Below are 13,205 nucleotides of genomic sequence, written 5' to 3' on the forward strand. Positions count from 1 at the left end.
AGAAAAATACATGAAACAATCGAACAAAATTACATTGCTTTCTCAAAATAAAATAAAATAATCTAATATTGTATTAAAAATATGAATAATTACATTCACACCCCTAATCAATGATCTATTTACACAAATCACTCTTGTATTTTGCATAGTTACAAAAATCACCCCTAACAAGACAACAAAAAACATTTTAGTAATGATGCTGACATTTTTGAGATAGTATATATATAATTTTCTAACTAATTATAGATGGTTTGTGCAAATGATGAAAAATCCCCCAATCTCGTTGGCTTCCCAGGAAGCCTCTATTGGCATGTCACAGGCAATGATATTTGCAAGGTGATCCAATCCTTAAGAGTATATATGGAATTATCCAAAAGGTAAGAATGACTTGTGTAAGCTGACTATAGGTTAGAGGATGTAAGTGTAATTATCTCTAAAAAGAATTATAACATACACACGCACACATCAAGTGTGCTGAGATCACTACTTTCATACACCTAGTTTACATACTTAATGGCAAAACAAGTGTAGACCTGAAAACACACTACTCTATACGGCACGAAACCACTAATCCAGAGTCCTGATGTCTTCAATATCTGTGGAACGGTTAGTATTTGTTCCACTATGTCTTCCCTTGTACTATTATCTCATGCTGAACAAGCCTTAGGCCTTCAGATTCTCTGTTCGGCAAGTTATATGAAACTCAGAAGGTACAAACAGGTAATCAATAATCAGGCTACAGAAATGCAGTTGGCAACTCTAGACCAACCTAATAACAATGGTTTCAGAGAGTCTCACCGATGGTAGACCTTTGATTACCCTGAGCCCTTCGCATTCTTGTTTCAGCATTTGGAAAGAGAATTAGAGGAAAGCAGAGATCTTCCACCACAAGAGCTTTATACATTCACAAGAAACCTCATCAAGCGCAAATCTGCTGACCTCAGTTGAGAGACAGTGGAAGAACTTCATTGCCTTTGCAGAAAAAAGTACAGTGGCAGAGGAAATAGACAAAATTTAACATGTTTGTTTTTGTAATGGACCTAAATTAGCTACCAGTCTTATATTTGAATTACTCACTATGCAGCTGATGATCTTTAGGTTAAAAGTGGTAGCATACTGCAAATCTACACCTACAAAGATTACTGTAACATTTAATTATACAAAAATTTATCTCCAATGAATTGCTGGGTGACTAAGCCGTTATGGATGTAGGTAGTCGCAGTGCGCTCCCTTTTTGCAATGACCACTTTCAAAGAATTTACATACTCGTTGCCCTTTCGGGAGAGACCTGGAATATCCTCCACCACCATATGGTTGGCGACTCCATGGGGGCCTGCCCCTCCCAAATCCTGAGTCACTACCTTGATAACCCCGCTCTCTAGGACTAGTAAACCTTTCACCTGCGTATTTGCGTTGGCCATCCCATGGTAGACTCCCATTTATCGCGCCGCAATTTATGTTTGGGTTTACCCAGGCGGTCCCAGGGTTTGAGCCCCAACTGAGGTTTGCAATTCCCTGAGCAGGTCCTCCCAAGACAAGATTAACATTACCCTGAACTGTCACAAGATTAATGTTACCATGCACATTTCCCCAGCCAGGGTCCATAATATCTGAGCCAATGGCGGGAGCCATTGTTGTCCCAACCATTTCTTGACTTGTGTTTGGTGCAGCAGGATGAAATTCTGAACCAGCATCCCCCGAATAAGCAGGTGCATTAGTTTCTCCCTCACTACTTGCAGATGAATGTACACTTGACCTCCTAAAAAAATCAAAAGCATCAATTGGAGATGGCTCAATGGGTTTACATGGCACTGAGGACTGGGAAGTCAATTGTATCTCTCCAGTGGAGCTCAAGGCATCACTTCTTCGAAGATCATGGGTAGCACTGAAATCCTCAACTGTACTAAAGCAATCATCTTTACAATCCTCCATCAACTCCCTAGCAAACTTCATGGCCGAAGTAGGTGAAGGCAAGGCCCCTCGCGATTCCATTGCATCAACTTCGGCCAACAAATCTGATACAGATTCCTCACCCAAAGCATCAAACTCAATTGGCTCATCAAAAATTGCCAGCCAATTTGGCATATTTGATGCAGGATGGGATGGAGAAGCATGAGTAAGGTTGTGACTATCTGAAATTGAGGTAGCAACGTTCTCAGTTGAAACTTCAGGAGGCTTGGATGAAGATGCAGAAACAGGACCAGAATCCCATTCCTTGACAGATGGTTTTGCAGGTGTAACGGAATATCCACACCATTCATCAGCTACTTCAGGAATTTGCATGCCACCCACCAGTAGACTAGGAGCAGTACTCCAGGTTGGTCCCGAATTTTGCATAGCAAAATTTGTTACCCCAGATTGCCTGGTCTCGGTTGCCTGACCTCCCTGATCTTCGTTGTTAGTTCTTGGAGTAGGACTCAGCAGCTCCAGAAAACCAGAGTTTTGAACATTCAAAGAGACAGACTGCTGATTTTCTGCAGTCCTTGGGGTAGGAATAGAAAGATCCAAAACATCTACTTTCACAGCTATGTTACTTGAATCAAATGACTTTGATACAGGTGCAGGAACAGGCCCAGATTCCATATCATCTGAACTCAAATTAATATTTAACAATCTCAGTTTGTCTTCAGAAGATAGGCCTACTGGGTCCTCATTATTAGATTGATTTTGAAGTTCATGTTCACTGGTCATCCGGCTTGTAGCCAGCCCACTTGAACTCTTTACTCCATCTTGTGAAGCATGTTTGACCTCATCACTCTCCTGGCCTCGATCAGGCAGAGCCAAATACGTATCTGAGCTTGATGAAGGAAGCAGATTACGTACTTGGACATTGTCAGCACTAGAATTATTATCCTTGAGCAAATCCCAGCAGCGTGGCCATGAGGAGCCAGACTCATCTGCCCTCATACACCCAGTATTATTGTCAGACAAAATCCTTGCATTATTAGACCAGGCTGCCTCTGTTTGTTTACTATCTCTATCAGTCCTGCTAGGACCCGCACTAGCCCCATGTTCCTGTGACCCTGAAGAAGGTTTATGTGACAGCTCTGATGTTCTATGGAATAGCCCATTCAGAGCATCAGTGAGAAGTAATGAGTCATATTGCTCATGGTTTGTCCATATCCTCATATCAGGTGGAAATAGTGCAGTCATGCTCCATTTCCGCAGCTGCATCATGGAAAATGGTCCTTGAATCTTACCATTAGAATCACGGTAGTGCCACAAATTCTCAGTTTCAATATTATTCAAAGGTGGTGAGTTTCCCACGCAGACAGTTGCAGTGTTTGTGTCTAATCCAGACCTTTGCATGGCTTGATCTTTCCTTCCACCAATTGCTAAGTTACTGCTGTTGACTTCATCCATGTGTTTGTCTGAACTAGTTGATCCACTGGCATTTGTTTTCTCTATCAGTCTACTGTGCATTTGGATGGATTGCTCTTCTTTACCTGAGGAAAATAATAATACAAATATTGGTGATAAAATTGCCATGAAATCAATCTCCACTGACCTATCTACTCTGCTTGTTTTCTTGAATGTCACCTTTTTTATGAGGAGAAATAGGCTTCCTTCCATTTCTGTGAAACTCTGAGTAGCTTGGCCTCACATATTCTGCTGTACAGTAAGTGCACAATCACTAAAAGCCTAACTAATAAAGGTATTAACAAATGAAACAACTCATAGAAAGACAATTCCAGGACTTCAAAGCCCCATGATAAAGGTACCTTTTGTACTGTCCTCACCACTTCTGGCATCTTCTTCTGATTCATAATCTGGACTCATTTTTGGATCAGCATGTATCTCTGGTACTTCAGAAAGTCTGCGCTGGTGCTCCTCAGGTGATTTTAGCAGCCGTAGTTTGTCTATATATTCTCTAAGCATGACAAGCGTCAAGGACCTCCAAGAAACATGTGCAAAGTCTATTGTCATACCATGTGAGTTGGAGAGAAATAAAGAAGCACCTAACTATTTCTTGTTTAGCAACTCCTTATGGAGCACAAAGCAGGACAATATCCACCACTAGATCTCCTACACTTTGAATTGCAGCAGATAAACTTGGAAGTTCTGGACAAAGTGCCAGATGGAAAAATACAGAGACTTTCAAAATAATCAAAGTTAGTTATGGCGCATCATCTTAAGCACAGTACAAAAGACATCCCTTCAAGAAATAGACCCCAGAAATATGAAGAATCACCATCAGACCATTTCCCATGAATTCCTATTAATTCATTTTAATACTTTGTTATGGCATATGATTTACTCATCATTAATACATACTAGATGCATGTGCATAGTAAATTTAAAATAATTAAAGATCATTTATGACTTTTTTTTTTCCGTAGAAAAAATGATAATATGAAAATAATTATAATAAAAAAATATATATTTTGAAAGCGAATATTTGGAGTTGGAGAAAGAGAAAAAAATATTAACTAAAAATAAATAACTATTTAAAACTCAATATGTAAACCCAGATTTTGACCAATTGTCATAAAAACTGTCGACAAACATCACATGTTGAAAAATGCAAGATATGAAGATCGAATGTCATGTAATGATTTAAGAGGGCTCCAAAACTGTACTTGGCTCATGACACATCATACAGATGAACATGAAATTGGATAGAACTTCCATTGCATCTCCTTGTTCGATCCGACTTCACAGACCAAAATGTCAATTCCAATCTTCTCTTAAATTGATGAATAGGTAATCATGTCAGAAAGTCTAGAAGTCACAGAGAAAATGTTCTATGTGGTGTACATTTTGACATAACTGAGACTATTGTGTAGGTCAAATTTGAATCTAATGAATGAATGTTTATGTGCAAGAAATTGACTTTTAGCTCATCCAGGTAAAGGCACCATATTTTCTTTTGTAAACTGGGGCCATCAAATATTTCCATGTGATTCAATAAATGTGGTAGTTAGAAAATAAAGGATATTCTTTCTTACGCCCCTTCTCGCTAGCTTGATCCCGGAGATGATTTAGCCGCAATATCTCTGCCTCCAGCAACTATATTTAGAATAATAGACATCAGACTCAGAACTATAAAATCACATCTAAGAAACATGAGAAAGTTGACAAATAATGGAGGTCATTCATTATCTTTTCCTCTTGCTTCTTTAGGGGCCTGCAGAACTGGCATCTTTAAAGAAATTCTGACGGTGCCTAATACTAAATTTAATTCAGGCATAAAAGGAACCAACTTACATCCTTGATCCTGACTGGTTGGAGTGCCATAGCTTTCTTTTGTACCTCGCCCTGCAACCAAGCACAAACAAGTCATACAACGATATCTTAGTTCTCAAAAACAATGCACAAAAAGGACTTACTACAGTGAACTGTTTCAAAAGTCCGCATCTAATGCTTTGACGTAACTGCCGGCATTCATCCTGAATTTCAAAATAAAATATTAGATGACCACAAGGAGTATTCAAAGAAATAGATAAAGAAGTGCCATCAATTGCGCAATCAAGCTTAGTTAGCATTGCATAGTGGATTTGTTTTGCTAGTACATGTATCCTCATGATTGATACGATAAAAGACTCCATATAGGCATTTTATATCATAATATTATGATGGCAAACTCAATTTCACCTGTCATATATTCTTACATAATACCTATATATAATTGAGCAAATCATACAAAAATGACTTGACTTAGATTTTGAACACATGATCTTGATAATGCAATTACCTTATGCAGCAAAAGAATTACGTTACTCCTCTTGTATGATATTTATCTGAGTCTTAAACTCAACTGTAAGCAAATATTGGTATAAGTCACAAGTTGTGCTCGCAAAACAAAAAGAAATTGTTGTGCAATACCAAAGATTTAATAAATACATCCTGTGGTTGCGTGAACAGCACAGAATATCACACATGCATTACAATAATAATCAAAGGGTAAAGGCAATAAGGATTTCTTTCAGAGTTCAGAAAGGGACAAGCAAGATAGTGTACTACTAAAACTACTACTTAGAATTACATACTAGTTTTGCTTACACAGTAAATAATACATGAAAGTAAAGTTACTTTCTACTAAATTCAACCAAAAGCAATAGATATAAGTTGAGAAACTGATTAATTCTTGTCTCTAGTTACCTTGGTAAACTCTTGATTTGAAATGGCATCCATTGATACAACCTCTTTGTTGTCTAAATTTAAAACTTCAAGCATGACATCTGCTGTCCGGTTGCTAATGATATAGGGCTCAGCCACCTTACTAATCCCTAAATAACAGATAAAGAGATGAATGAATTAATGATATTAAGGAACTATTTAATCTGCACAATAGAAGTAAGGAACCAAAGGAAGAAGCTAAAGCATGACATTTGACAAATGCATGCACTATACCTAAAACTTGAACAAGCCGGTAAACATCTGGCTTCTGATCATCACTTGATATTCTAATTCTCACAATCGACCCAATAACCTTATCATTGAAGTCCTTATCCTCAATAAGATGCTCCATCAGGTTACGTCGCAAATAGATCAAATTAATGTTATGGACATCAATTGCAGCATATTCATCTAAATCATTCTGGGGTGCTCTCTCTTCGCTCCTTATACGCGTTTTTGGCTTTCTACTGTTACTTGGCGTAGATGAATCAAAAATATTTCCATCAACCTCCATGTCACTTGCAATAGAACCAACAAATCGAGCTGAAATTAAAGAATTCTTCTGAGAATCCTCCTTTATGACAAAGTGATAATTGAGAAGCTTTAACATTTCAGTATGACCTACACTTGGCTTTCCAAATAAATTTTCGAGCCTTGGATCGCATATGATTTGACTCTTCTTACGAGGATCCTGAAGGTTGTGTCTCTTTATGTATTCAAACAAAAGTGTCTGGACATCAAATTGAGATATAGCTGATGTATCACCATTCTTCATGTGTGCAACAAACTCCAAGACGTCTTTAGATGCCCATTCAGTAGTACAGTCAATTGAGGGCTTGTCTGGCTCTTTGCTACTTGTTATTGTGCAGATGCATGGCTTGTCACTATCTTTGACAATGGTGGGATAGGCTTCATTTTTCTCAATGCTTGGCTTGTAAGTAGCTTTGTTAATACTTGGCTCATCAGCGACTTCATCAATGTTCTGTTTTACTGTGTCTATGCTATGACTTTGCCCATTTTCCACCTTGTCCCTATTTAGTTTTGCCCCATGGTTATCAATGCTCGACACTGCTGTCGCTAACCGATCACTCTGCAGCAAATTAATCTCTACATGTGGCTTATTCAACTCCAAATGTCCGGTATTCCTGTATGAAATAGAAACCTTTCCATCAACTGCAGTATGAAGGACGTCACTTAACTGGGGCTTGCAAGCTACTGCAGCTACATCTTTTGATGATTTTTTAGCATGAGTGAGCTCACTCAGTGTCAACGATAACTTCTCTTTCAAGTGCACCCAATACACCTTGAAGAGATACTCCCAGCTAGTTTTGTCATCGAAATCAACTTGAACCTGCATAAACAATCCCAGACTTATGGCATAAGTTCAAAATTTTTTACATATTCGAAGGCAACAAAGTGATATTTCATGCCAGAGTACAATTTCCATCCACATTCTGATTACAACAAGGAAGCGTTACTAAACGACTTCCTGCTCAAAGAGTTAGATTTTATTCATTTTAAAAAGAGACCTGGTCCTAAAGGTCAGAACCTTCATGATATATGTCTGTTTTCTTGTTCTCTGTTCACATAGTTTGCAGAAAATACAATATGCTCCAAATATGGAGAAATGCAAATTAGCACAGCAGCATAAAGTATGGCTAGCCTCCTGCATGCCAATGTCAAGATAATTTCACTACTCCCTGAGAAGCTTCTCTCTGATCTTTGGATGAAGCCAGATGATACGAAGGCTAGGAAGAAACAAGACAGACTTAGACAACAAATATTTGATAAGACATGCCCAAAAAAGAATTGGGCAGTGAAAGATGGATACTCCTTTCTCCTTTACATGTTAGATGTTTACTAACAGAGTGGGTCCCAATATAATTTCCATGAGAAGAACTTAGAAAAATAAAAGGCATTTAATGCAAATCCTCCGAAAATGATTTCAAGTCACAAACTCAATTTGAACCACATTCAACTGAGAAATATACTCTTCCTTGATTTCTTTTCCGTATAAATAGCATGCTTTAACTACAAGACCAGATTTTCATTAACACAGGGCAAGAATTTCCCACAAGCAAAATTCATCCCTGATAAGCTCTCAAATTATGTCAATCATCAAAATAACAAGTATGTAAACCAATGGTGATCAGATGCTTCCATTTTTAATTTTATAAAACTTCCAACATGATAGCTCAGTTAAAAAAACTACATAACTTACTCAATAAAGCCTCTTAATGTGCATGTCAAGAAATATGTGTCAAACTGCAGACAAGTTAAGAACAGATGGATAAATGTTATTGGTTTAAAGCAAAGATTCCTCCACATGTGCTTTTTCTCTCACCACAGAAACTGTAAGGAATAATTGGCAAGTTGTTTGTTTATCTAGGATGAATGCATTTAATGACCAATTAGATGCCCACATCAACTAGAAATATAGTTGGAGATGATTTCTTCAAATTCAATAATTGATTCAGAAAACAAACTACAACTTTAAACTTAATCACCCTCGGTGGTTAACCGCCATTTGATCCTAAATACGAAAGTAAATTCAATATCCGGACTTTGAACAAATATAACTTCTTAAAAGCTACTCATAGCTTTGGAACGATTAACATGCAAATGCAGAAACACAGAAAAGAAGAAACAATGGAAGTCCTCATAAATGCTAATTTCCTGATTGACCAGATCTCCAGCTGGAACATTAAAATTCATACAAGAGTTGAGTTCAAGAAACATCAGGAGATGAACAAAAACCAGTTCCTCACCTTCCTAATAAAGGATTAAAGAAAAGTCTTTATAAGCACTATAAATGAATGGTTAAATGTTATCTTAACAGCAATTTAAACACGACCACAGCCAGAGAGTTTTGGAAAGCAATTATTTCAATTCAGTAACATGTCAAGAATCAAATTTTTGCATACCGACTCGTTGTTTGCTTGGTCTTTATTTTCAATCAGCATGATAGTTTTCATGCACACCGAGCAAAAACCTTTGCTTCCTCTAACACATAAGTAATCCGCATCTTTTCTGCATCCCTTGCACAATGAGTAGGTGCAAGTGTAGCACATATAATGAGAAGCTTTCCGACATACACTACATATGTGCCAACCTGAAAGCAATAGCAACAAGAAGTACTTAAATAGGCATCATAGCAGCACTGCATCAGGTAACAGCTCAGCATCAAGGTGGTGGTGGGGGGGAAGGGAAGAGAATGCCATGTTGGCAAAGCAATCAAATAAAACAGGTAATCACTGCAATAAATGCATATTTGGCAAGACATTAACAATAAAGCCTTCTTCATGCGACATATTAATGAACATCTAAAACATCTCTACTGGATTTGTTCCCCAAGAATAGTTCGCAAATCATGAAATAGCTCCAAATACTTTAGACTAAATTCCACACCGTAAGCCAAGAAAACAAACAGGAAGAGACTTAAATTAAACCAAGAAAGGGAAATACAAATTTTGATATCTTACCAATGGAAAGGAAACTTACCGCAAGTCCACTTTGCTTTTGATTTGAAATATGCTTCGTCCCGCTTAATACACGCTGGATGGTAAGCCTTTGGACAGCCCCTAAGCATTTGCCAAAGAAATTCAATACACTACCAAAGAAACTACGAAGATAACAGTCTAAGAAGACTTCCTTCAACACCATCATAGACGACAGGGAAGTAATAATATCCTTAAAGAGAAGGAAGAACGAACTCGTAACAAACTAATTCCTGGTCAAACTTGAAAATTTAAACCACCCACAAGAAGTAAACTCACTTGCGATCGCAAAGTACAAGAGAACCCCCATCGAAGCAAATGAAGCAAACATCCTCCTCCTCATCCTCCTGTTTGTTCCGCTTCGGTAGTGGAGGCTTCGCCGCTAGCTGCCCCTTTGGCGGCCGTCCTCTCTTCCGCCTCTCTCCGGCGCCGATCACATGGCCCACCGCCGAAAATGCCGTATTCTGAGCAGGAGGAGGCGTATCCACCACTGCAGACGGACGAGCATCTCGGGAAACCTCTCCAGTCAGTTGTAACCCGCTAGTTTCTCCCCGAACCACCGGTGAAGACTCGGAATCCTCCAAACCTACCTCCGCTGCAGTAGAAGCAACAGGCTCATCATCATCAAAGCCTTGAGTCTGAGCTACTGCAGCCAACAACGTCTCAATGTTTTCCATGAAAAACCTAAAGAAACCCTAAAATCCTTAATTCCTCCAGTAACGAATCCGGTCCAGCTCAAACGCTAGAATCACTGATCACGCACCATATTCCAGCAAATTCAGACACATAATTCCAAAAATAATAATGATAAAATAAAAGGAACAGTGAGATAGATGGAGCACGTAGGATTGGCTGAAAGGGGTGAAGAGTTGGGTTTGGGAGAGTGAATTTAGTATCTTTCTTCTAGCTGTAATGGTAAAATAAACCTTTTATTATGATTATCTTTCGCAAGGAGTGGAATTTGCATGTACCCCACCCCCGCCCCCTGCCCCCCCACCCCCCAAGTGTTTGATGTTATTACATGTGGATGAGCAGCGGGAGTCAAAGACTCAAAGTGCGGCCGCGGGTCATGTAAATGGGGCCGGAGAGAATTGGAAAACACGTGACTGAGTGGGGTCATATTTTTGTGCATTACCCCCCTTTTCTTCCCTTTACTTCTCGTCTTCTTAACTTCAAGAGTTGAAAGACTCAAATATTGTTAACAACATAGCTTATTTAGTTTCATTTTTTTTCTTTTTCTAATAAAAGTTGGTTCATTATTTTATCCTTCACTATTGATATTTTAAATTAACAAACAAATTCAATTAAAATACAAAAAATAAGATATTATTATATAAATTAAATTATATACTCATATTTATGGTACTCGAACTAAGTCTGTAGAAGATATTCTACCAGACACAGACTCTAAAAAGGCTCAATATCTTAAGGAAAAAGTATTATTTTAATCCGCTAAATATGTCTAATTTAATTTTAGTCCGATAACTATGTCTATTTTTGTTTAGGTTCAGTAACTTATGAAATTGTTTACTTTTAGTCCTCTGACAGATTTTCGGACAATTTTACCCCTATTAAACTTTTGAAATGCAGTTTTAGTCCATATGCACTCATAGGGGTAAAATTGTCCGAAAATCTTTCAGAGGACTAAAAATAAGCAATTTCATAAATTACTGGACCTAAACAAAAATGGACATAGTTATCGGACTAAAATTAAAATTAGGCATACTTCGAACTAAAATAATATTTTTTCCTAATTTATATAAGTTGGTTGTTAATTTGAATATCAGTCATCAGAGGGTTTTAATCAAAACATATTTCAACTATAATAACAACAATGTTCATATTATAGGTTAATCTACCTCATTAATCAAACAACATAAAGAGAAATTAAATAAAAAAGACTCTAAATCACTCGGGCCTCGTTATGTGAAATAATTACTGATGCTCTCTCAAATATTTTTCTTCAAAACCCAAAATATAAGAAAACGGGGGATAGTAAAAAAATCTCCAATTAACTCTGAGAAATCGAACTGGAATCAACTCATTAGTCAGCAAGTAACTAAATCCCGATATACTCCGACAGACTGGACAAGACTCGATAAAGCGGTCATATCTTCATTTAGATAAGTTTAAATCCTAAAATTCTTTTCTATTATGTAGCTAACACCTGCAGCTATCCAACACTACCTGGTTCGCCCTAACTACCTCCCGTACCTTGCTCTACGAACGTCTATAAATTGAGTCATTGTGTAGTTGTTTTGGTAACACAAACTAAAAATAGTCTAAAAATCAAGAAAGAACTTGATTAAGAAATAGACGAATGTCTTATCTCTACCAATTTTATCCTTTTACTACAGAATTAGGAAACACAATTAGTTCCTTGATGGAGGACACTTCCCTATAAATAGAGATCCTCTCCCCGGGGGGGGTGTTACCTTCAACAGGCTGAAATCTGGCTATCATTCTGCTGCACTCATACTGCACTGTTAAACACAATTTTGCTTCTACTTTTCATCATCATGCTTTATTTTCTTAATAAAGTTTCATTATTTCGAATTATCATTCCTCAAATTCAATATTAACTTGAGCGTCGGAGTGCTAACGTTTTGTTTTGCAGGTCCTTTTTCTTTCAAACTCATTTTCAGTCAGTCTAGGCCCATCGCTCAAGTTCAAGTCTGTTGAACTTGTGCTAAAATCGCATGCATTATATATTGTGTATAAAGATAGGTTAGCCCAAAGAGGCCTAAGTAATCAAAAAGGAAGAAAGAAACGAGATGTCCGTAATATCTTACGAGGCCCAAGAAGATTTGACGAGGATCCTTGGCGGGTGTCCCCCAGAAAACAGACAGGTGGGCGGCCTTGGCGGGTGCCCCCAGAAAATAGATTGGCAAAGGAAGGAGGTTGAAGGCATCCCCCTCTCATTTGGCCCATGAAGAGATCTAAAGTCCAAGCCAGGCTCACCAATCCAAGATGAGCCCACTAAAAAATTACCAGGCTCAACCCAAGAGGGAAGCCCAATACATTGAGATCGGCCCAAGAAGAAGGCCTAGTACGAAGCCTGCCTTCCAAGCCCAGCCCTAGGGGAAGGGATTTGCCCTCAAGAAGTTGAACTCATTGACATAAAAGGAGTCCTTGCAGAGGAAGAGTCCTCATATAGAGGGAGTCATCCTCCAACCAAAGAAGTGCTGCTCAAGTCAAAGAAGAGATAAGATCGTGCTTTATCCTCAAATTTTCGCCCTCTTTCTCAAAATTGCAGGTCGCCCTAAAGTTCCTACGGAGATCGACTCCTTCTTTATAAATACAGGCAGCACCCCTCAACACGGATACCTGCAGCCCCCCAACAGACAGACCTTCAAGAAGCTGGAAACTGTCCTGTTATTTTGCTGCAACTCTCAGCTCGTGCTTCTGCCATATTTTACTCACGAAATCTTTATTTTTATTTCAATCTCTCATTTTAGCACCCCTCAACACCGACACTGGTAGTCCACCAACAGGGACACCTTCAAGTCCCACGAGAGGGACACCTTCAGTTCACCAACATATTATCAATAAAATAAGCAATTAAAACATGCTTCAAAAGCCGTTAAA

General features: G+C 38.3%; 1 protein-coding gene across 3 annotated transcripts; it reads right to left on the minus strand.

The window, feature by feature from the left end:
- Positions 1-323: 323 nt before the first annotated feature.
- LOC105171109 (zinc finger CCCH domain-containing protein 44) lies at positions 324-10,562 on the minus strand. 3 transcript variants are annotated; one of them, XR_016067585.1, is made up of 12 exons: positions 9,897-10,562; positions 9,622-9,701; positions 9,045-9,232; positions 6,355-7,471; positions 6,103-6,230; positions 5,331-5,390; positions 5,209-5,259; positions 4,940-5,010; positions 3,723-3,877; positions 3,541-3,612; positions 799-3,446; positions 324-680 (listed from the first exon to the last, which is right to left on the minus strand). XR_016067585.1 is itself a non-coding variant. In XM_011092128.3 (11 exons), exons 1-11 carry the CDS (start codon positions 10,292-10,294, stop codon positions 1,201-1,203), a joined length of 4,566 nt encoding a protein of 1,521 aa, XP_011090430.1. In that variant the 5' UTR covers positions 10,295-10,562; the 3' UTR covers positions 324-1,200. The 3 variants fall into 3 exon arrangements, 2 of the variants coding, with proteins under 2 accessions (XP_011090430.1, XP_011090432.1); XM_011092128.3 differs by having other exon boundaries at positions 324-3,446; XM_011092130.3 differs by having other exon boundaries at positions 324-3,446; positions 3,541-3,609; positions 9,897-10,561.
- Between the last annotated feature and the right edge of the window lie 2,643 nt (positions 10,563-13,205).

Source organism: Sesamum indicum, linkage group LG9 (genome assembly GCF_026168435.1).
Source record: "Sesamum indicum cultivar Baizhima isolate 11 linkage group LG9, ASM2616843v1, whole genome shotgun sequence".
Classification (NCBI taxonomy): Eukaryota; Viridiplantae; Streptophyta; class Magnoliopsida; order Lamiales; family Pedaliaceae; genus Sesamum; species Sesamum indicum.